The sequence below is a fragment of the Populus trichocarpa genome, chromosome 10 (assembly GCF_000002775.5).
Source record: "Populus trichocarpa isolate Nisqually-1 chromosome 10, P.trichocarpa_v4.1, whole genome shotgun sequence".
Lineage (NCBI taxonomy): Eukaryota > Viridiplantae > Streptophyta > Magnoliopsida > Malpighiales > Salicaceae > Populus > Populus trichocarpa.
The window spans coordinates 454,886-478,150 of NC_037294.2; the positions used below are offsets into that span (position 1 = coordinate 454,886).

General features: G+C 35.0%; 1 protein-coding gene across 1 annotated transcript; it reads left to right on the forward strand.

The window, feature by feature from the left end:
* Positions 1–21,680: 21,680 nt before the first annotated feature.
* On the forward strand, positions 21,681–22,981 carry LOC18110256 (50S ribosomal protein L18, chloroplastic). The gene is made up of 3 exons (XM_006388499.3): positions 21,681–21,935; positions 22,132–22,293; positions 22,700–22,981. Exons 1-3 carry the CDS (start codon positions 21,750–21,752, stop codon positions 22,847–22,849), a joined length of 498 nt encoding a protein of 165 aa, XP_006388561.2. The 5' UTR covers positions 21,681–21,749; the 3' UTR covers positions 22,850–22,981.
* Positions 22,982–23,265: the final 284 nt, after the last annotated feature.

The window sequence follows — 23,265 nt, forward strand, 5'->3', positions numbered from 1 at the left end:
TTCTTTCCTCCCCAGTATTATCCATTCACTTTGTCTCTGTGTTTAAACAAAAAAAAAAAACACACACCAGGCTTCTCTCTCTCTCTCTCTCCCATTCACATAAACAAATTGATCTTTTTGTTATTTTTTGTTATTTCTATTCAATTATTGTAAACTCCTTCCTGCATGAAGAATTTTTCATGATTTTAATTGAATTCCCTTATAAGCTTGCATATTTTTTTTTATTATTATGTAGAAGTTCTAGAATGGGTTGTTTACCATCATCGTGAAGTTTGCTCCACATGCATGGCTCGACTCTGTTTCATCTGCGATGATTGTCTTCGTTGTATCTGCAAGACCAAGTCATTTGTCGTTTTTGTTGCCAAGGTTAGGCCTGCCTTTTCAAATTCCATCTTTTATTTTTTCGTGTTGAATGCTAATTCATTTGAATTTGATGATGGACATGATTAATTGCTAATCAATGAATCAAATTTGTTAGTTAGGTTATGCTATTTTCTTCATCTTTGAATAAGCAAGTGCACAATTTGTTGACATCTCTATATTGCTTACCATTGATCTTGATTATTTCCATGTATATTTAACAATCCAAGCTTAAATTGGTTATTCCATCTGCAGTCCCTAACCTGGTTTTTATGAAAAACAGTTTGCCCAATCAGACTCAGTAATCAAATTGAAGATTTTTGCAGTATAGCTATTGGGTCGGGGTGAAGAAATGAAATTAGTGGTTGGAAAGTTATATTACATGGAGTTGTGTAAACGTATGTATCGTGATCAGCAATTATTTATGATTTTGTCCATATAACTTCATGAATTCGGTTGACAACAATATTGACTTTATTTTGTGGTCTCAAACCCTGGTGTCAAAAGTAAAGAATGAACTATATGTACAACGTGTGTGGTCTATTACATTACTATCAATCTGTTACAGTTCAAGCTCATTGTAGTAAAATTATTGTCTTGGACTATTAATTGTGCCTTTCTTTGATGTTATATGCCTAAATGTAATGACAAAGAAGTCTTTTGTTAATTTTGTTTTTCTTTCTAATACCGACGACTATTTTTTATAATGTAGATTATTGGGGCATCATCTCGGATGGCAGGTTTGTGGGCGTAACCACTAAGCATTGACCTTCATGCATGTTATGCTGAGAGGTGTGATTATTCAAGTGATCCAAATCAAAGCTAATCCATATACATGTCAAAGAGACTTATGACTTTTTTCTAACTATGCACAAGATATCTTTCTTGGCTTTACTTCTGCCTTCAGGAAACTGCTGCTTGAATTGGGATGGACCTCTTTCTCGCGGAGGTTGCAAGGAGGTTATTTTCTAGCTTTATATCCGGATGAACGAACCCTGTGTTATGGCAATATTTAATAACTGATATCGCTTGAGGGATCTATTGCTGCCACCGGCTGTTAGCTGAAGAAGAGTGTGAGAGGGAAAGATTGGATTTTTATGGGTTGTTGAGGGTTTTGTGCGTGCGTGAGAGAGAGAGAGAGAGAGAGAGAGAGATCTTTGTTGATTGAGAAGAGAAGGATCTAAGGTTTTTTCAACTTTTTCTTGCAGGGATCTTTAGACCAACAATATAGTTGCAGGGATCTGCACAAGTTGATTAGAAAGAAAACTTCGTAAGTGGTGTACATCATTCTGTGTAACTTGCAATTTATTACCTGGTTAATCAGATTTTTTCCTTCATTCAGAAATGAGAATGTGATCAATTAATTCTTGGACTTTTCAAGATTTTGATGGCTTCTTACTTTTGCTTTTTTTTTTTTCACCATTAAACAAATAGTTTACATGATATACTATAGCTTTGGTAGGGGCTGGCAGAACTTGGTGGTTGGTTGGGTTGCAATGCTAATACAAAATCACTCTGAGTGTTTACAACACCATCAACGATTAACGTTGGACCACATAGTAGATGTGGTCATTGATGGAAAATAGGTTGTAAAAAGAGTTTGGCAAGTGCAATTGTAATGTTTTGAATTAAAGAGTTAGGAAAAGGCTACAAAGCCTTTGGTGGCTTAAAGAGAGAGTATAAATAAATAAGGGTATTGTAATAATTCAACAAACTTGATAAATATAAATAGGAAGTAAGAGAGAGAGAGAGAGAGAGAGAGAGAGAGAGAGAGAGAGAGAGAGAGAGAGAGAGAGAGAGAGAGAGAGAGAGAGAGAGAGAGAGAGAGAGAGAGAGAGAGAGAGAGAGAGAGAGCAAACCGGCAGGAGAGAAAGGGAGGAAGAAGAAGAAGAAGAGAAAAGAGGGAAATTAGAAGGGAAATAGAAAGGAGTTGGAGGAAATAAGTAAAAGGGTAAGATTATACTTTAATGTGTATAATATGTTTTCTTTAGCTTTAATTTCAGTTTTGATGAACGTTAGGGTTTTGAAAATTTGTGTTTTGGGTTTGATTGATGAGTTAATTGGAATGTTATAGGGTTAATTGTTGTGGGTATTTGATTATTTGGTTGATTTTGAGAGATTGAATTGAAAGATGATGATTTTGAGTTATGATTTTGTTTGAATTGTGAATTTGTGTTAGAAATTTGGAGAGGACAGTAGGTTTTCTGTTAAAATTCTGGGTTGGAGGTTGAAGAAGAAAAAATTTCGGTTTGGTCCCTCTATTTTGGAAAATTACAGTTTAGTCCCCAAACTTTGGAAAATTTACAGATTGGTCCCTGGAGCCTATTCCGATATTCTGAACAGAATAAAAGATGAATTATGTGCAGAATTCCTGTATAGTTATGAAATTTTAACACTTTCAATTTAGTCTTTCAATTTGACAAAAATTACAATTTGACCCTAAAAATTTGGTAAAATTCCAGAATGGTCCCTGGAGTATAATGAGATATTCTGGACAGAAATGAGGATTAATTATGGTCAGAATTTCAGTATAGTCATGGATTTATGACAATTTTAGTTTGGTCCTTCAATTTGACAAAGTTACAATTTGACCCTTAAAAATATGATAAATTACAGATTAGTCCCCAGATGTAATATTAATTTTTGCAGATTGGTTTGATGAATAATTGAGGGTTATTTAGTGAATTATTACCAATTTTATTATTTGTTTTATTATGGATTAGATTTCGAGAAAATCGTTAATGTTGGGTTTTTAGGAAAAATAACTAGTTAGTTCAAAAACATATAGGGTTATGGAATACAACCTTAGATAAGTGTATTAAATAGGTTATATATTCTTTTGAGTCATTCTTGAATATGTCTCCTTTATATTCAGATAATCCTGATATTCTACCAGCGGGACGTTAGTAGGATTTTCTTCGGTGTCTGCTTTTGACTTCTGTTTGCTTTGGAGTCAGGTGAGTGGATAATTTTCCATATGCATGAGAAATATTATTTATATTTGATTTTTTAATATGAATTGGATCATGCTTCTTGATAATATATATGTTGATTATTATCCTTGTTTTGATAATGCATGATCAATTGTTGAATCTGAATTCTTGATATGAACCAGTATATATTTTGAATTGAATTCTGAATTGATAGCTCCTCATTTGATTGATGTCATGAGTTGAGCCTTGAGATATGAATATGTCTGTTTGATTATGATTATGAACCTATGGTATGCCAGTCAGAATACCCATGCTAACAGGGTAGTGTTAGTCTTTGTGCACATCGTATCTGAACCCTAGTTGGTCGGGGGAGTCACTAACCTGTGTGGACTGATCATCCCACAGTACAGAGTCTCATGCTCATTGCATTTTGATTTTCTGACGAGCTTTACCTTCTGATATTCTTGTTATGGCCTATTTGAGAAACCTTCCTATAAGAACCTAGAGCCATACTTGTATATATATATTTCTCATTGTTTTATTACCTCGTGTGTGTATATTGAACGTTATCTACTCACTGAGTTGTTGAACTCACCATCTCATTATTTATCCTTTTCAGGCTTATAGCTTGATAGCAGGTCATTTTGTTGGACCTTCAGAACCTGCTTTTTGGTTGTACTTTGTACCTTTTCTTTATGTTTAGTTAGTGCTCCAAAACTCTAAACTTATATAAACTCTTGTATGAAGACAATTCAATTATATTATGAAGTTGATTTTGTTATTAATGCTGCGTTGAACTCTGATTGAGTTAGGATAAGTTTGTGTGTAAGTTTGGGTTCGCATATGTATGGAACCTTGGAGGGGAACCTTGCCTATGTGCCGGTAATGGATCCGGAATTCGGGTTGTGACAAACTTGGTATCAGAGCTTTAGGTTAAAGAAACAATAGTATAGTTAATTTCATAATAAGTGGAGCATTAAGATCCGTATCGTCTTGTTTGTTGTTTTTGAAATTTTGAATTCTCATCAAACATGTCTTTTTCCTTGTGATAGATATGCTTTCCTATAATTTTATGATAATTATCATGCTATTGTTCTAACATGACTTGAGTGCTCTCACTTTTACTTTAGGAAATGCCGAGGAATAGACGAATAGCTGATACTATTAGAGTAGATGATGATCAGGATAATGTCCCTATTGTGCGGTTAAGAACTGCAAGGCAGAGAAGGAGGCGCAGTGCACCCGTGCCTCAACATGTTGAGGAGGTACCTCCACCAGTAGAGGAAGAGCCTCAGGAGATAGAAGAGGAAGATATGGTTGATGAAACAGGTGTGGGGGAAGCTGACCCTGAGCCTGTTACAGAGTTTCAGCAACTTAGCTAGGTTGTTCAAACCTGGATAGAGTTTTCTATGGAGAGAGATAGAAGAAGGGATAGAGATGTACCCTCGACATCCCACATTGTTCGGGGAGTTAATGTGCTGTTGAATGACTTCATGAAGTTGACACCTCCTATTTTTACTGGGATGGATTGTTCAGAGGATCCTCAGAGGTTCCTCAGAGGTTCCTAGATGATATTTGGCGATGGTGTGAAGCTTTGGGATGTACAGACCACCGAGCTGTGAGTTTGGCATCGTTCAGGTTGGAAGGAGATGTAGCAATCTCTTGGTTTGAGTCTAGAAAAAGAGCAAGGCCAGTAGAGGCTCAGTGGACATGGAAGAAGTTTAGCTCCATGTTTTTAGACAGGTTTCTCCCTCAGAGCATCAGGGATGCTCGACTTTATGAGTTTGAGAGGCTATCTCAGGGGAGCATGACAGTGGATAAGTATGATATGAAGTTCACTCAGCTGTCTAGGTATGTAGAACATCTTCTACCCACTGAGGAGTGGAGGGTGAAGAGATTCATTAGAGGACTCAAATCCTCTATGTATAAGGTGATGGTGTCACAAGTGTTTCCATCCTGCTCCTTAGCTGTTGATAGCGCCAGGTTGATAGAGGCGCGAGAATTAGAGGACATAACTGCAGGCCAGCCTAAGAGGCCTAGTGAAGAGGGTTAGTCTTTTAGGCAACAGGGATTAAGTGCAGGTTCGTCTAGGGGACGAAGTGGCCGTCAGGGCTCATGGGTTCGAGGAGGTTTAGACAGAGACCGTCAGTTAGTGGCTCAGGCGGTCAGAGTGGCAGTAGTGGTACTTAGAGTTTAGTTCAGACTGCACCTCGTAGTTCATTTATTTCACCTGGTGATAGTACTTCATGTCAGCACTGTGGAGGAGGTCATACTAGTGCAGAGTGCTACAGAAGGACTGGGGCTTGTTTTAGTTGTGGCCAGATAGGTCATAAGATCAGAGAGTGCCCGAGGAGACAGTTGTCAACTTTGGGGTTATCTGCTTCAGTCCAGCATCCTATTCAGGCACCATCGACGAGCCAGCCTGTGGCTCATGAGGGTAGAGGTTTTGGTGGTCGTGGTCAAAGAGGCCGGGGTGCAGGTGATAGAGGTCAGATACAGCAGGGTCAAGGGCATGCTAGAGTTTTTGCCTTGACTCAGCAGGATGATCAGGTATCCAACACAGTTGTTTCAGGTATTCTTCCTGTTTGCTCTTTTGAAGCAAAAGTTTTGTTTGATACGAGTGCAACCCATTCATTTGTGTCTCCATATTTTGCCATGAGGTTAGATAAACAACCAACCTTGTTAAAATCCCCCATTTTAGTCTGCACTCCCTTAGATGAATTAATATTAGTGAAGTATGTGTATCTGGATTGTGAAATAAAGATTGGAGATAAGATCTTTATGGGAGACTTAAATGTCTTAGATATGGTTGATTTTGATGTGATTTTGGGAATGGATTGGTTGGCAAAGCATAGGGCTTCGGTAAATTGTTGGGGTAAGAAAATAATATTTGATTTAGATGAAGAAGTTAGGCTGGTATTTCAAGGAGATAAGATTGGGTCTCCATCAATTCTGTTGTCAGCTATCTCGAGGAAAATGGCCCGAAAAAGGATACAGTGCTACCTAGCATATATAGTGGATGTAGAGAAAGAAGTTCCTCAATTAGACCAAGTCCCTATAGTTAGGGAGTTTATCGATGTCTTTCCCGATGACTTACCTGGATTGCCTCCGTATAGGGAGATTGAGTTTTGTATTGATTTGGTTGCGGGTACCGAACCAATATCAATGGCACCATATAGAATGGCGCCAGCAGAATTGAGGGAGCTAAAGGAGCAACTGCAGGATTTGTTAGATAAAAAGTTCATTCGACCGAGTGTGTCCCCTTGGGGAGCCCCAGTGTTGTTTGTGAAGAAGAAAGATGGGTCATTGAGGTTGTGTATAGATTATAGGCAACTGAATCGGGTGACAGTTCGAAATAGATACCCACTCCCTCACATAGATGATTTGTTTGACCAATTACAGGGAGCTCAATTCTTTTCTAAGATCGATCTTCGATCTGGGTATCATCAGTTGAGGATAAGAGAGGAGGACATTTTGAAAACAGCTTTTAGAACTCGGTATGGTCATTATGAGTTCTTAGTGATGTTTTTTGGGTTGACGAATGCACCAGCAACTTTTATGGATTTGATGAATAGAGTGTTTGGCCAGTTTATTAATCGATTTGTAATAGTTTTTATTGATGATATTTTGGTGTATTCGAGGTCTAGAGAAGAGCATGAGCAACACTTGAGAATGGTGCTTCAAACTCTGCGAGATCATCAGTTGTATGGCAAGTTCTCAAAGAGTGAGTTTTGGTTGGAGAGTGTAGCATTTCTTGGGCATGTAGTGTCAAGGAATGGGATTGAGGTTGATCCTCAAAAGATTGAAGCAGTTAAGCAGTGGCTTAGGCCTACTTTGGCGACAGAGATTAGAAGTTTCTTAGGTTTGGCCGGCTACTATCGGAGGTTTGTGGAGAACTTTTCTCGGATTTTTACACCATTGACTAAGTTAACGCAGAAAAATGTTAAGTTTCAGTGGTCTGAAGCTTGTGAGAAAAGTTTCTTAGAGTTGAAAGAGAGATTGACTACAACGCCTATTCTAGCAGTAACATCAGGTTCTGGTGGTTACACAGTGTATTGTGATGCTTCGAGAGTGGGGTTAGGATGTGTTCTAATGCAGCATGGCAAGGTTATTGCCTATGCTTCACGGCAGCTGAAGAAGCATGAACAGAACTATCCTACACATGATTTAGAGATGGCGGCTGTAATTTTTGCCTTGAAGATTTGGAGGCACTACTTGTATGGTGAAACTTGTGAGATCTTCACAGATCACAAGAGTTTAAAATATATCTTTCAGCAGAGGGATCTAAACATGAGGCAGAGGAGATGGATGGAACTGCTGAAGGATTATGATTGTACCATACAGTACCACCCGGGTCAAACAAATGTAGTTGCCGATGCTTTGAGTAGAAAATCATCAGGGAGCTTAGCTCATATTCAGGAGGTACGAACACCTCTGATTAAGGAGCTGCATGAATTAGTGGATGAAGGAGTCAGATTTGACCTTAGTGAAGCTGGAGCAATGATTGCTCATTTTCAAGTTAAGTCAGATTTGTTTGATAAGATAAAAACAGCTCAGAAGAAATATGATTCACTACTCAGGATCAGAAATGAGGTTGAGCAGGGTAAGGCTACAGGTTTTGTGATAGGTGATGATGATGTGCTGAGATATAGGGATAGACTTTGTGTACCTGATGTAAATGATCTGAGGAGAGAATTGATGGTAGAGGCACATTAGACAGTTTACACAATGCATCCAGGTTCCACCAAGATGTATAAAGACCTTAAGGTGTGTTATTGGTGGAATAGGATGAAGGCTGATGTAACAGATTTTGTTTCTAGGTGTTTGACCTGTCAGAGGGTAAAGGGTGAACACCAGAAACCTCCTGGATTGTTGCAACCATTGTTGATTCCAGAATGGAAGTGGGAAAGGATCACAATGGACTTTATGACAGGATTGCCTAGGAGTCATGAGGGTTATGATTCAATATGGGTGATTGTTGACAGATTGACAAAATCAGCCCATTTTCTGCCAGTCAAGATTACTTATGGATATGCAAAATTGACAGAATTGTTTATTAGTGAGATTGTACGGTTGCATGGAGTGTCAATCTTGATAGTGTCTGATAGAGGTCTTCCTATAATCAACACTATCACTATCATTGACAGTGGACTTCCAGTATGTTACAATGGTCCTGTATGTTGAAGCTAGTAGGAAACAAGTCTGCATGCTCCCATAAACCTGCAATTTCTAACACAGCACAACCATTGAACTTTTTGGTCCAGAAATTTAAAAAGGACATGTAGGTAACATGTATGAATGCTCCTATTAGGTTGTGATTTCTAACACATAACAACCATTGAGCTTTTTGGATTAGAATTTCAATGAAGATCCTAAACATTCATAAGAATGTATATTTACCATTGTGGGCTGTATTGCTTGAAAATAGATAACAAGCTAGGTGGTTTATTTTTGGTTTGCCCTTTTTAATTTAAAGATTTCTTTCATTCTCTTCATGTTTTATTACTATTGATATTGGATTAGCCTTATCCTTCACTCCATTTATTTTTGCTCATCTCATTAATGTCCATGAATAACATCACCTCCTTTTTACAGGAAAACTGAAGCTCTAGAGAGGTTGCACCACTGCTCCAGAATTTTTTTTGTTGATGCAGTTGTGGCCTTCATCAACTTTTTCACGGCTGCTATGTATATTCATTAAGAAACATGAAACTCCATACCATGCTAGACTAACGTGCTTAATTGAACAAGACAATTCAAATATGTAATTGCTTTGAAGGGTTTGTAACAATTCATACAACTGCTTTGTTGTTTTGCATTACAGCCTTGCACATGTTAAAAAAAATAATGCATGCTGCTTTTATTGTGTTTATATAAACATAGAACTAATGTCTCAATCCGCTGCAAAACCTGCCCCGCCCGCAGCGAAGCGCGAGCAATAAATCTAGTATATTGCTATAAGGCATCAGCCTACGGATATCCGTTCAGAACAACCTCTTCAAATTTTATTTTATTTTATTTTCACTTCTCGGTTTTTTTTAATTATTTTGAATAATATATAAAATTAAAAAAAAATCAATTTCAACCCTTTTAATTTTTCAAATTTAGTTTTTATTCTTTCGATTGCGTTTGTTTTATTAGGACACATTTTTAAATTATTTTTTGTTTGCAATTTCATCCTTATTTTTTTTTCATATAAAATTTAATTTTTTAATTTCATCTCTTTTTTTTTACATTTTCAAGTTTTTTAGATATGATGCGAACCTCGTGATCACGTGATCACACATCCCACAGGCAAAGACACAAATTCCCGAAAAGCCAAATAAATCAGGTTTGATAGGAGTATGATACAAAGCTAACCTGTACCTAGGCACCATCACTATTGGAAACGGAGACTCCCACTCAACGAATATTGGTTTGTGAACGAGAAGTATAAGTTAGTTGTTCTTCGATAAGTCGTTTTTCAGTTCTTTATAGAATCAAGGAAGAAATAGTATCTCACCAACACACACAATTAATCTGAATTGTCTAACTTACATGTTTGGTTATGCCTTTATTTATACTAACTCTAGACTTAAAGAAAAACCCTAAAAGACCCCCCTTAGGTGGACTTATATGAGGTTCACTTACAATTAACCCAAATAAGTAATAATAACCCAAAGACTGAAAATAATAAATATCCAAAAATTATTATCCTAAATATGCTAGAATCAGATTTGTCACTCTTAAAAAGTTCCAAATAGACAAGGAAATCTGATCTGAAGGTAGAATTAATTTTGAAATCTTCTTTCCTTGTTGTAACTAGGATGAATAAGGAATCCTTGTAAGAAAAGGATTCTGAAACATTTATTAATCTTTGCCACACTTGGAAACTATATTGCAACCCCTTAAAGATCATTGTAGAACTAGGAGATTCTCAAAATAAGCTGTCACATCCTTGTAGGAAAAGAATCCTAGCCAAATAGGAAGTCTATAAGTCATAAGAAAGTAAATAACAAAATTCGTACAGTCTATTTTGACCTATATCGCATGTTCTTCCCAAACTCTGATTCATCTGAAACATTACCCCAACATAGACCAATACCTTCAGAATCTTCATGTTAAATTTCAGCTCGATCCAACGGTTGGCTTTGGAGTTATGCTCAATAGCCTAAAACAGGACAATAGAAAATTTCACGCCAAAATCTGAATCTGACCTTACTTGGATCGTATCATTCCCTCTCTCGTCAATATGATTTGTCCTTGAATCACCAACAGGTTCGATGGACAATTCCTTAGCCTCTTGTTTCAGCCATTGGAGTTCTTTTCTTGCACGTAACTGCCTGTAACAACATTGTATGAATGTAGTTGCCAATAATAATTTCAAATAAGCATGTCTTCCCATCCACTTACGTGTATATTTTTAAATGATAACCATTGCTATCCTCTTTCGTTTGTTATCCCTTTGGCGCTGAATTGAAGTTCTCCATTCTTCACATTCTTTATTTGTTTCTTTATAAACCTTTGCAAGTCGTTCAGCCTCACGCTCTTTATCTAACATCATAAAAGCATTATGAGCATAAATATTTTAAACTCGTAACCTCTGTTTCTCTTCCTTACTCATATTAAATCTCCTTCGATCAGCCCACCTTGGCCTTTCGACCCTACTGCTACTATTTGCTTTCGGTTCAGCCCAACCTTCCTCACGCCTTGGGTGCTTGTACTAGCCTCGTTACCACGTCTCTCCACCCTATCAAGTTTGTCACACATGTTCCCCATCACAAAATTCATCCTTTCCATCATCTGCATCATGGCTTGCATTTGGAACTTAAGATCTCCCTCGGGAGGGGGTGGTGTGTTGTTTTGATCTGACATGATAGTACCTGTAAAAATTGGTTAGTGGTAAAAAAATATCCTCACATCGCTCGTGTTTCGCTCAAACACTCTTAATATCATCACACGCTCACACCTCTCGTCTCACCTTCTTGCGGTTCTTGCGGAACTGAAACCAACACCAAATAGAACCAACTTAGCAGTGCAATCCAAATATGTATATTTGACTCAAGAAGCAATCAAAACCAGAAAACAAGCAAAACAAAACTGCGATGATAGTCTCATGAGTAGCAAGCGAATCTATCTGAAATATGAACGAAACTGAAGACTCGAATAAAAACAGAAATGAAATATGAAAAATGATGAAACAACACCCAAATACGGTAGATATGTTGAAAATATATTGCAAGAAATGAAAACAACAGAAAGAAAGTGAATTTTAAAAGTTGACACAAAACAGACTCGTTTACGACGAGTTAAGTCTGAATCTGTAACCTAAAGTAAATGATGTCTAATTGAGCTAAATTTTCAGATATAGTGTGATTTCAACCCAAAAAGACAGAATATAAAGTTTGAGAAATTTATGATAAGGTTTGATATACTGACGCAAAAACATTATGAATCAGACTTGATTAGACCTGAAATTGAAAACCAAAGCAAACGATATTAAATTGACCCCAAAATTAATATGTGGTGTGATTAGGACCCCGGTAATTAGAGTATCAATTTTGAGCTAATTCTGAATTGATTTGATCCAATTTTCCCTTGTTTAGTTTTCTACAGAAGAAACAAATAAACATCTTTTTGAACAATTTGTTTTTTTTCTTTCCTCTTCTCTTTTTTTTTTTTTTTAATGCTACTGATATATTTTGGATAGTAACAATGAAATAACAATTTTTTTTTGTATGCCGCAAATTCAAGGAGAAGAAGAAATTGGACACTAAGGAGTTTTTGCGGAAACAACAAGAAACGAAAATTTCAGAAAGATATAACCTGATTAATGGAGCCAAGCTCTAATACCAAATGATGCAAACCTCGTGATCACGTGGTCACATAACCCACATGCAAAGACATCAATTTCCAGAATGCCAAGTAAATCAAGTTTGATAAGAGTGTGACACAAAGATAACTTGTACCTAGGCATCAACGCTATTGAAAACGGAAACCCCACCCAACGAATATTGATTCGCGAATGAGAAGTATAAGGATGATGTCATGAAGTCACTTGTTCTTCGATAAGTCATTTTTCAGTTCTTTATAGAACCAAGGAAGGGAGAATATCTCACCAACACACACACACACAAAGTGCGGCAAACATAAAGTTTTATTAATCTGAATTGTCTAACTTGCATGTCTGGTTATGCCTTTTTTTATACTAACTCTAGACTTAAATAAACCCTAAAGGAGCCCCCTTAGGCGGACTTAAATGAGACCCACTTATAATTAATCCAAATAAGTAATAATAACCCAAAGACTAAGAAGAAAATAACAAAAATATGAAAATTACTATCCTAAATATGTTTGAATTAGACTTGTCACCCTTAATAAGTTTCAAATAGACTAGAAAATCTGATCTGATGGTAGAATTAATTCTGAATTCTTCTTTCCTTGTTGTAACTAGGATGAATAAGGAATTCTTATTAAAAAAAAAAGGATTCTGAAACATTTATAAATCCTTGCCACACTTGAAAACTATATTGTAGCCCATTAAAGATCCTTGTAGAACTAGAAGATTTCCAAAACAAGCTGACATATTCTTGTAGGAAAAGAATCCTAGTCAAATACAAAGTCCATAAGTCAAAAGGAAGTAAATAACAAAATTCGTACAACATGTTCTAACCTATGTCACATATTCTTCCCGAACTCCGATTCATCTAAAACTTTACCCCAACATAGACCAATATCTCCGAAATCTTCATGTCAAATTTCAGATCGGTCCAACGATTGGCTTTGAAGTTATGCTCAATAACGTAAAACTGGATAATAGAAAATTTTACGCCAAAATCTGAATCTGACCTTACTTGGATTGTATCTAGATATATTTTTTTCATGACTTTATTGTTCAACTTTAAATTTGTTGATAATTGAACTTCTTAATTGAACCCGAATCCAGAATTTCACAGGATGAGCTTTAGATATTAGACCAGGTTTAGGAGCTTTATATCAGGTTTGCATGGTTTTTATTATCCTTTGTTTAAGTTTTTTTTTTCCTGTTTTCATCCTTTAGCATTTATTCAATTGGAAACTGGATTCTATTTTTTTTACTTATTTTTTTCTGTAGAAGTTTTTGCTGGTTTTGAAAATGACCTTGGTAATCTCAAGTCTTTTTATTTGTCATTCTTTGTTGGGTTTTTCTGGCTAATTGTTTAAATTGATATTTTTTTCAATTCTATTTTTCAATATTAATTTGGAATAAATTTTTTAAACAATTTATAAAATTAAAATTTATTTACAATGTCATCCCCTTTTAATTTTTTAATCTTCCCCATTCTTTTATTGCTATTTTTTTATTTGAGAAATTTTTTTTTATTTTTTTTTATTTCATCATCCTTAAGTTTTTTTCTTATCAAAATTGATTCCTATTAGATTTACTACAATTTTTGTTGCTTTCATAAATTTTTTAAATTTATATTTTTTTTTATTTCATCATTACACATAAATTGGTTATGAATTGAGCTTTTTGATGGAGTTTGAGTCTACAATTACATGGGCTTTAGGTTTAAGAAATTAACTCGTATTTAAGAAGTTCACTCAGATTTTTTTTCCCTTTCTTTAAACTATGTTTTTTAAGTTTCATCCTTTAGCATTTATTCAATTAGAAATCGAGGTCAATTGTTTTTATTTATCTACTTTCTGTATGATTTTCACTGATTTTGAAAAAAAGTGAAAAAACTTGGTTTTTTCGGGTTTTTTTATTTGTTGTTCTTCTTTGGATATACTTAAATTGATTGAGAATTGAGCTTCATTATTCAGCCTGAGTCTCGGATTTAATGGGTTGCGAGTTTGAGATCTTAGGCCAAATTTATAAGGTTCGCTTGTGTTTGCTTGGTTTATTTATTTATTTCTTTTTTATCTTATATATATATATATATTTTTAATTTTATCATTCAATATTATATTATTAGTGATCAATCTCTATTTTTTATATGATTTTCTATTATTTTTCAAAACTAATTGGGTTATCTTAAGTCTTTTCATTTATTGTTTTTTACAAGTTCCCCCCCTCTTTGTTTCCAGTCAGGTCTATGACCTAAGTTTTATTTTTCTAAAATAAAAAAGTTAAAACACGATTGCATTGCTCGAGCATTTTTTTATACGGATAAAAAAATATTAAGGTTTGCGGCATAGCACAGACCCATAAATCTAGTCTCCATACAAAAGTGTAGGAGAAAGGGGGGAATAATTTATTATTTTTATGTTTTCCAAGTGAAAAGTTTTATTTTTTTTTATCATAATTATAAAACTTAACTCAAGACTCGAGTTATGGATTGAGTGGATCAATCTAGATCGACCCAGTCATTTCAAAATGGCATTGTTACAAAAAAAAAAAAAAAGGTTAAAATGACATTGTAGAAACCAAAATTTTCTACTAATCAAATTTCACTATATGTTATTTTTAATTTATTTTTACATGAAAGGATAAAATAGAATTGAAAAAAATGACATGGAAAATAAATGAGTCTTCATATATGTTTTTGTCAATGAAAAGTTGACAATTGGGATGAGATATTCAAAAATTTTTGTCATAAATGCAAGATCTCATTAATAAAGATCAACTAATAAAATCATGTCATGTGGCATTGAAAAACAAATTTTCTTTAAGCAACGAAGCTCTCTCTTCAAGTAAGGAAACTCTCTCAAAAGTTCTTAAACCTCTTTTATTTACACTTGAAGTCTACAAAGAACGAAGCTCTGTTGGATTAAGCTTAAACACCGCATAAGAGTTCTTCAACAACACTTTGAAGATAAATCAATGATACTCTTCAAAGCATCAAATCTTGTTACGTAATACACGCCTAAATTCAAGTTCTTGCAAAGCACAAATCTTGACTTTATTTCACAAATAAATCAAGTCACCATATATCAAATCCAAGGAAAGAATCAAAGGATTTTCTTATTCTTTTGAAAGAATACTTTAGATAGAGATATTGGTCATATATTTAATAAAATCATATATTTGTCCATGTGTGCTTGTTTAATTTTAGGTGCTCAAAATTGTGTCTATAAATTTCTGGCGACTCCATTGGAGAAATCTTTACCACTCATCCCATCCTATCAAGAAATAATTTTCAACAAACTTTCAATGGCAACCAGGAGGAACATGATCACCATTGTTGTTTCTAAAAGCAACAAGGCTATTGATTCAAGTCGCCGGCATACCATTGAAGATTCTTCAACCCCGCAATTGAAAATAAAATCCATCACCAAGTTGTATGCACAAACTAAGTTGGTTCTCAAGCTAACATCAACTTCGGATGCAAAAGGGGCACAAGAGCTCACTCTAAAGTTGAAACCACAAGTAACTTAACTACAAAAGTCAAGGGGGCCATGTGGAATTTTCTTCGACTCTCAAGACGACTTCGACAACTCACCCATGAAAACTTTTCCATGTCAATCACCAAGTAAGGCTTTGGGTTTTGGCATCCTGTCAGTGATGATGACCGGGACTACATCTTTAGAGGATTAAGTGGCAAGTTTGACAAAACTCATCGAGGGGCTTTCAACTTCACTCAAGGAAAAAAACCACGAGATAGCAAAATTGATGAACAAATTCAAGAGCATGAACGAAGGAGGCCAAACCTCGGTTACTAAGGCTTTTCAAGTTGATCAATTAGATTTCATTTAGGATTCTATAATTGGAGCTGCAATGAATATACACGATATTACTAATGACATCTTCACCATGAATTAACTAAAAGAACTTATCAAGGAAGCCATCACGAACCAAGTAGAAATCTCAGTTCAACCCTCGTATTCTTATGCAAAGCCATACACAAAAAAAATTGATTGTTAAGGTGCCTCTAAACTATCAACCACCAAAGTTTTAACAATTCGATGGCAAAGGGAATCTTAGGCAACATATAGCTCAATATGTGGAGACTTGCAACAATGCCAGAACTGATAGTGATCTCATGGTAAAACAATTCATTCATTCATTGAAAGGTAATGCCTTCGACTGGTACACTGACTTGGAGTCTAGCTTGATCGATAGTTGGGAGTAATTGGAAAGAGCACTCTAAAGATCGAGGGAAAACAGTCTTTAGTATTTAACTCAGCTACTGTAAAGGTACCAACTGGAGTTAAGAGGAATTATCATGCAACATCGGCTACTTTTTAAAAGGTTAAAAGAAAGAATCCATCCTTGAAAGAGTGACAAGAAAAACTGTATCCATTCCCTGACTCAGACATATCTAGGATGTTGGATGATCTGTTTGAGGCAAATATTATTGAGTTGCTAGAGGTGAAGCGTCCCGAAGAAGTAAACCAAGTGGACAATCCAAACTATTATAAATATCATTGCTTGATCAATCATCCTGTAGAGAAGTGTTTTATATTGAAAGACAAAATCATGAGGCTACATAAGAATAAGGATATCATTTTCAATGATTAAATAGCAACCTCTAATATCACAACTATGGTCAATTTAGGCCCACATCAGTCGCTCCCTATAATAAGTTTTAACTCCTTTGAACCTACAGAACTTGGCATCATTTTACCTACGAGCTTTACTGTATCCTCAAGGTATCCTCAAGTCAAACTCCATGTATAACCCTCGCACCTCAAGCTGGCAACTTGAAGCCTAATTCATTTGAAAATTATGACGATGAAGGATGGATTTTAGTCACGCATAGAAAAAGATAAAAGAAACGTATGCAGATGACAAAGCCAACTATAATGATAATCTCGATGGTGAGGAAGCCAATTGATGAACCGATATGCTGAAAGATTCGATGAAAATCCATACGAGTTAGAAATGAGGTTTTTCCAGCTCAAAGCTTAAGAAAACCTGTTATACTAAAGGAGTACATGCCAATGGGGATGAGAAGGATGAAAAATGTATTTGTTGTTTGCTATTATATTGATGAAGAGAAAACTCCTACTGAACTCGTTATGAAGGAAAGTCATGATGACTCTTCAAACTTGTCTCATGATGTATGCACCACAGAGATATCCTTTAACGATGAAGACTTGTTGTTTGGATCAAAACTCCATAACCAACATTTTTTTTATTAAAGGATAAGTTGATGAAAAGATGGTGAATCATATCTTAGTGGATGATGGTTCAACTATTAATATACTACCTCTTAATACCATGAAAAAGCTTGGGATTCCTATGGATGAACTCTTCCTACGTCATATAATGATTCAAGGTTTTAACCAAAGAGGGCAAAACGCCATAGGAAAGATAAGACTTGCGATACACATGGAAGATATGGTATCTAATGCACTTTTCCATGTCATAGATGTCAAAACTACTTACAACATGCTACTTGGATGACCATGGATACATGAAAATGGTATCGTCTTCTCAACACTCCACCAATGTTTTAAGTATTGTCAAGATGGACAAGTGAGAAAGATAGTGCAGACACCAACCTATTTACCATAACTGAAGCCTACTTTGCCGACGCAAAGTTCTATTTTAAGTCAACTGTGATGAAATAACTACGATCCCCATCTGACCATCCAAGAAAGGGAAAAGTTGACTCTAAAAGCTTAAAAGGGCACAAGTCATCTGCAAATGAAGGAGTGACTTGTCTAACAAAGAATAAAGGAAAATAAAAGGTAGAGGAAAACTTTGTTGATGATAAGATATCATGTCAAGCCATGATACTATGTTATATTCTAGCATCAGCAAGAAAAGAGGGTCAATCTTCTTTTACTAAGGATGAAAAAAAGATCAATAAAGGGCTCATAAACTTGACCTTATCAGCTACTAACCTCGTATCAAACAAGGTCTCAAAACCTTTATTAAAAGGGTTTGTTCATCAGATTGAGTTGGTAGTTACAAATCTTGAAGGACTCTTTAATAAACAGACGAATGGCTTTGATCCCAATGCTTATAAGCTTTTAGCTAGGGTTGGTTATAGTCGTAAGGACATTAATAAGTTGGCAAAGGATGACGATACGACTCAATTTGAAGGTAAAAAAGTTTCTATAAAGACTAGGAAGGCTTAAAGAGAGAAGAAAACTTATGGCAAACCTTTAAGGGCTGGTCTTGAATACGAGTCTTCCACACCACTGCATTTTCAGATTAGTCAAGAGGCCTCATGATATATAATTGTGGAAGAAGTAAAGGACAGACAACAAAGTTAACTTACACCTCTTAGAGCTTTAGTTACAGATCGTTTTGGTGTGACTATAACTCGAGCTTCCACTTTTATCAGGATTGGAACCCAAAAGAATAGAAGGGCACTAAAATGCACACAAGTCTTTGCAAGACTTGAAAAATCCAAGTCAAAAAATGGCAAGCATGTACTTGATCATTAACCAAATTTGATGGAAAATTCAAACGATCCTTATAGCAAAATACCTTCATGTATGAAGAGATAATGCGAATGGGTGGGGAATGTTTAGGCAATATTGAAAGGGAAAATGCGTACGATAGTGATCACAAACCCCTCTAAAAAAGAAAAAGCAGATGAAATAATGTATCTCACTTCAAATCACATCACTATTGAAGAAGATGATAACGATGAGCTTATCATTAGAGAAGATGTTGAGGAAGCTCCACCCTTCCTTGAATTAGAAAATAAGCCTATAACGGATGAGCTTAAAGAGATTACCTTAAGAACTGTTAAAAACCCACGCCTAACCTTCATCAATACAAACTTATCACCTGAAAAGGAAATGAATTACATGGAACTTTTAATGGAGTATCGAGATATCTTCGCTTGGTCCTATAATGAAATGTTAGGTTTAGACCCAAAGGTTATTGTCTATTAATTAATAGTAAAAAATAGGGCTAGAGCTATAAAACAAACCCAGTGTCACTTTCATCCTAAACTCATCTCACAGATTGAGGCTGAAGTCAACAAACTTATCCAAATAAGTTTCATTCATGATGTCAAATATCCTACATGGATTTCAAATATCATTCTGGTAAAAAAAAAAAAGAATGGCCAAATTCATGTTTGCGTGGATTTTCGAGACTTTAACAATGCTTGTCCCAAAGATAACTTTCCACTTCCAATCACCGAGATCATGGTCGAAGCTACCACAAACCATGAGAGATTAACCTTTATAGAAGGTTTATATGGCTACAATTAAATTCGAATGACACTCATAGATAAGGAGAAGAAGGCCTCCCAGACTTCGAAAGAGATATATTGTTATAAAGTCATGTTTTTCAGCTTAAAGAATGCAGGTGTCACTTATCAAAGGGTGATGTAGAAGATTTTTGATGATATGCTTCACCTACATATTGAATGCTACTCAATTTTCCTTTTCTCTTGTTTTTTTCATGTTCTTTTATCAGAGAAATTATATATTTTAGGTGGTGTTTAGCACTACGGTCAACTACGTTTTTGAAAAACTTTGAATTTTTTTAGCTTCAAATCATTATTATTATTATTTTGTATTTTTATATTGTTTTAATGTGGTAATATTAAAAATAATTTTTTAAAAATAAAAAAATATTATTTTAATATATTTTCAAGTAAAAAATACTTTATAAAATAATATTAAAAAAAACAGAAGACAAAAGACAAGGAACTTATTAGCTGGATTAACTAATTTCTAATGACATGGTACTGTGACAAAAATAGACTATTAGGGTCTAGTAGACCTATTTATGGTATGGGCTTAGGTTAGGTTTGGATTTTTTTTTTCTTATCATGAGCCTAGGCCTGGGCCTATTAGTTGGGCTTACACTTTTGCTAAATTGATCGATGATAGGCTTTTGGCCCATGTGAAAATAATTAAAAAAAAATCCAAATCTCTAACATTATATATAAAATACTCCACATTTATCAATCTAAGCACACACTTGATTAACAAAAACAAAAACTAAAATAGAATGGTAAAACATGTTGGCGTACCTTTTTTGACCATCTCTTCAAAATTTAGTATTCATAACATAGTTTTACAACCTGGCTCGACTCGGCGAGTCGACCCTAGACCCGACTGACCCATGGCTGGAACCGGGCCGGATTTATGAAAAAATAAGGGTGGTTAAAAACTCGGTTGGCCCGGTCGACCCGACGGGTTGACCCAGTGACCCGACAAGACCCTGTCAAAAACTCGGTTGCAATCCATTGACTATTTTTTACCAAAACAACGTCGTTTCGATTTATAAAAAAAATCGGGGTGGACCCGAGCCTTGGGTCGGGTCGACTACCGGGCCGGGTTTAAAAACACTAATTCATAAACATTATTTTAATAAAAAAAACCACAATGCAATAGTAGAACACCATGACGCCCTCTCTTGTTCATCACGATAGTGAAATCACTATTCAAAAACTATTCTTTTTTATTTTGGTTATCCAAATTCAATTTCTTTCAATTTAGTCATCAAGATTTATTTTTTATGTCAGTTAGTTTTGGTGTTTAATAACATGTCAAATTTACATAGGAAAATATTTAATTATTGTAAAAAATTAAAATTAAATAACAACCATCAAAATTGATATTTGTAAAAAATAAATGTAGACTTTTTGTTAATGAGGCGCGTCAAAATATAGTTTAATCCCTCCATTTTAATTTTCTTAAAGTTTAGTATCTTCTAGTTTCAGAATATTCATTTATATCATAAAGTTTATTTGATTTGCATTTCAATCCCTAAAATTTAAAAGAACATGGAGAAAGTTTATTTTAAATAATATTAGTATCTTCTAGTTTCAGAATATAAATGATTTTCTAAATGTGTATGAAATATTTATTTTAAATATTTTATTTAATTTTGTTATATAATTTTTAAATATTAATTTTATTAAATATTTTTTCTAATACATCTCCATCAAAAATAATAATTCATTGTTTGTTTTAATTAAAACTTGCTTTTAAGACTATAATAAATTTTTGTCTAGAAAAAAGACTTTTGATAAAAGATATCTTGGTAAGGAAATAAAAGGCACCAGTAAGGGAACATTTTTTGATTAAGTTAATTTCTTATATTTATTTCAAATTGTTAGAATTGATATTGATTTTAATTGCTTACAATTTCTAAGCAATAAAAAAAAGCTAAAGAAAGATATATGATTTTTTTAAAAAAAATAAATTAGTTAAAAAAGATTTAATTATTATTATAATTATTATTATATAATCAAATAAAAAAATTCCAAAGAATACCCCGCATAAAAATTTTATATATATATATATATATATATATATATATATATATATATATATATCTTTCAAATTTTTATTTTAATACTCAATTAATATTAATAATTTTTTTATATTTTATTAGCTGATTTAATTTTCTCTGTATTTACACTAAATACTGGTAACTTTTCAATTCTTAATTTAATTTTTCCTAATAAACCAATAATATGAACATCTAAGGAGAGATGGGCCAAAGAAGGCCCAAAAGTCTTCCTTTGAAAGAATTCTTTTTTTTGTGAGGAGGAAGGATAAGGTGAGGCGTGTTATTGTTTTAAGGGTGAGACAGAGAGAGATTCTGAGAAGATAGAAAGGAGAAGAATGGGGAGCAGCGGTACTTGTTCTCTTTGGAGTGGGTTCTTAGGCAGTGGGGGGCAGCAGCTCCGGGCATCGGTGGCAGCAGCCAAGCAGAGGACAAGCCCAAGTCTAAGCTTTGTAACAGTTGAAGCCAAAGCCAAAACTAGACGCGAAGACAGGACTGCTCGCCATATTCGTATCAGAAAGAAGGTCTCTCTCTCTTTGCACTTCTTTATGTGATGTGATGACTTTTAGATAATCCCACCTCAGATGGGGTCTTAAAATTCCCTTAACTTGTATATAAAAAGCTAAATCCTTTTTTTTTCCCGCATTTTTTCATAATTAATTAATGCTTTGGATTGTTGTCTCGGCTGGTCTTGAGTTGGCTGTGGAATCTTGGTCTCAGGTGGAAGGGACTCCAGATAGGCCTAGATTGTGTGTCTTCCGTTCCAACAAGCATCTCTACGTCCAAGTGATTGATGATACAAAGATGCACACGCTCGCTTCCGCTTCAACCATGCAGAAGCCCTTCGCTCAGGACTTTGATTACTCTTCTGGTCCAACCATTGTAAGCTTACCAACGCTACAGTCTTTCTTTGATGTTTTCTTTTCCTTTCCAATGTCTATTACAGCTACATAGTTTTAGCCATGCCAGCTTCTTCATTCTTATTCTGTGATAGTCTTTTTGAAAATCTGCAAATTGTAGCTTCTTCTTAACCAAGATTTAAAGAGAGTTTGGAGCAAAACTGTGATGTAAATCAAACACTTTCAAATTTGTGGTTGGGGCAAAACGACGGAAACCAACGGAGCCTTAATACTTGTGCTTTTTGATGCATTGCTGACTGAATTATGATCCCCCTACCTACAACCCTCCCTGAATCACTTCATTTCTGTGCTGCAGCCGTTTTGCCAAACCTTTTCTCATTGATTGCAAGCTAAGCTTTTGTTTCTACTACCTTTTCCTTTCTCACCAGGATGTAGCTAAGAAGGTAGGTGAAGTCATTGCAAAATCTTGTTTAGAGAAGGGGATAACTAAGGTGGCTTTTGACAGAGGTGGGTACCCTTATCATGGGCGTGTAGCAGCCCTTGCAGATGCAGCTCGGGAAAATGGCCTTCAATTCTAGAAATGTGATTGGTCAGTCACTTTTGAGCATTCTTTTTTCCTTTTCTTTTTGAACTTTGTGATGGAATCATGGATGAATTTGTTGGTGAAACTCTGTAATTTTGTTAATTACTGAGAGTGGAAAAGTTCTTTAGTTCTCTTGGTCAATTCATATCATTTATATTTGAAAAAAGGAAATCAAATTCAAATGTGTCCTCTTATTTTGATGGATGGAATTCACATTGAACTTGACAACTATTCTTTCCTCTCCCACCAGTGGGTTGGGAGCTGAAATGCATAAGCCCATAATCGCTTGGAGTGGCAGCTTAGTACAACATAAAGTTGATTGCTAGGAGTGTGATAGGAGCATTTATGCTGGAAAAGAAAAGTAGGAGCAAACGATTCTATGGAAGCTCTGTGAAGAAATCCAATATCCCA

Bases quoted from the DNA above. Each gene is read 5' to 3' on its own strand.
- LOC18110256 (XM_006388499.3), top strand. From the start codon at position 21,750: ATGGGGAGCAGCGGTACTTGTTCTCTTTGGAGTGGGTTCTTAGGCAGT. The intron at 21,936-22,131 runs GTCTCTCTCTCT...TCTTGGTCTCAG, and splicing joins ATATTCGTATCAGAAAGAAG to GTGGAAGGGACTCCAGATAG. The intron at 22,294-22,699 runs GTAAGCTTACCA...CTTTCTCACCAG, and splicing joins ACTCTTCTGGTCCAACCATT to GATGTAGCTAAGAAGGTAGG.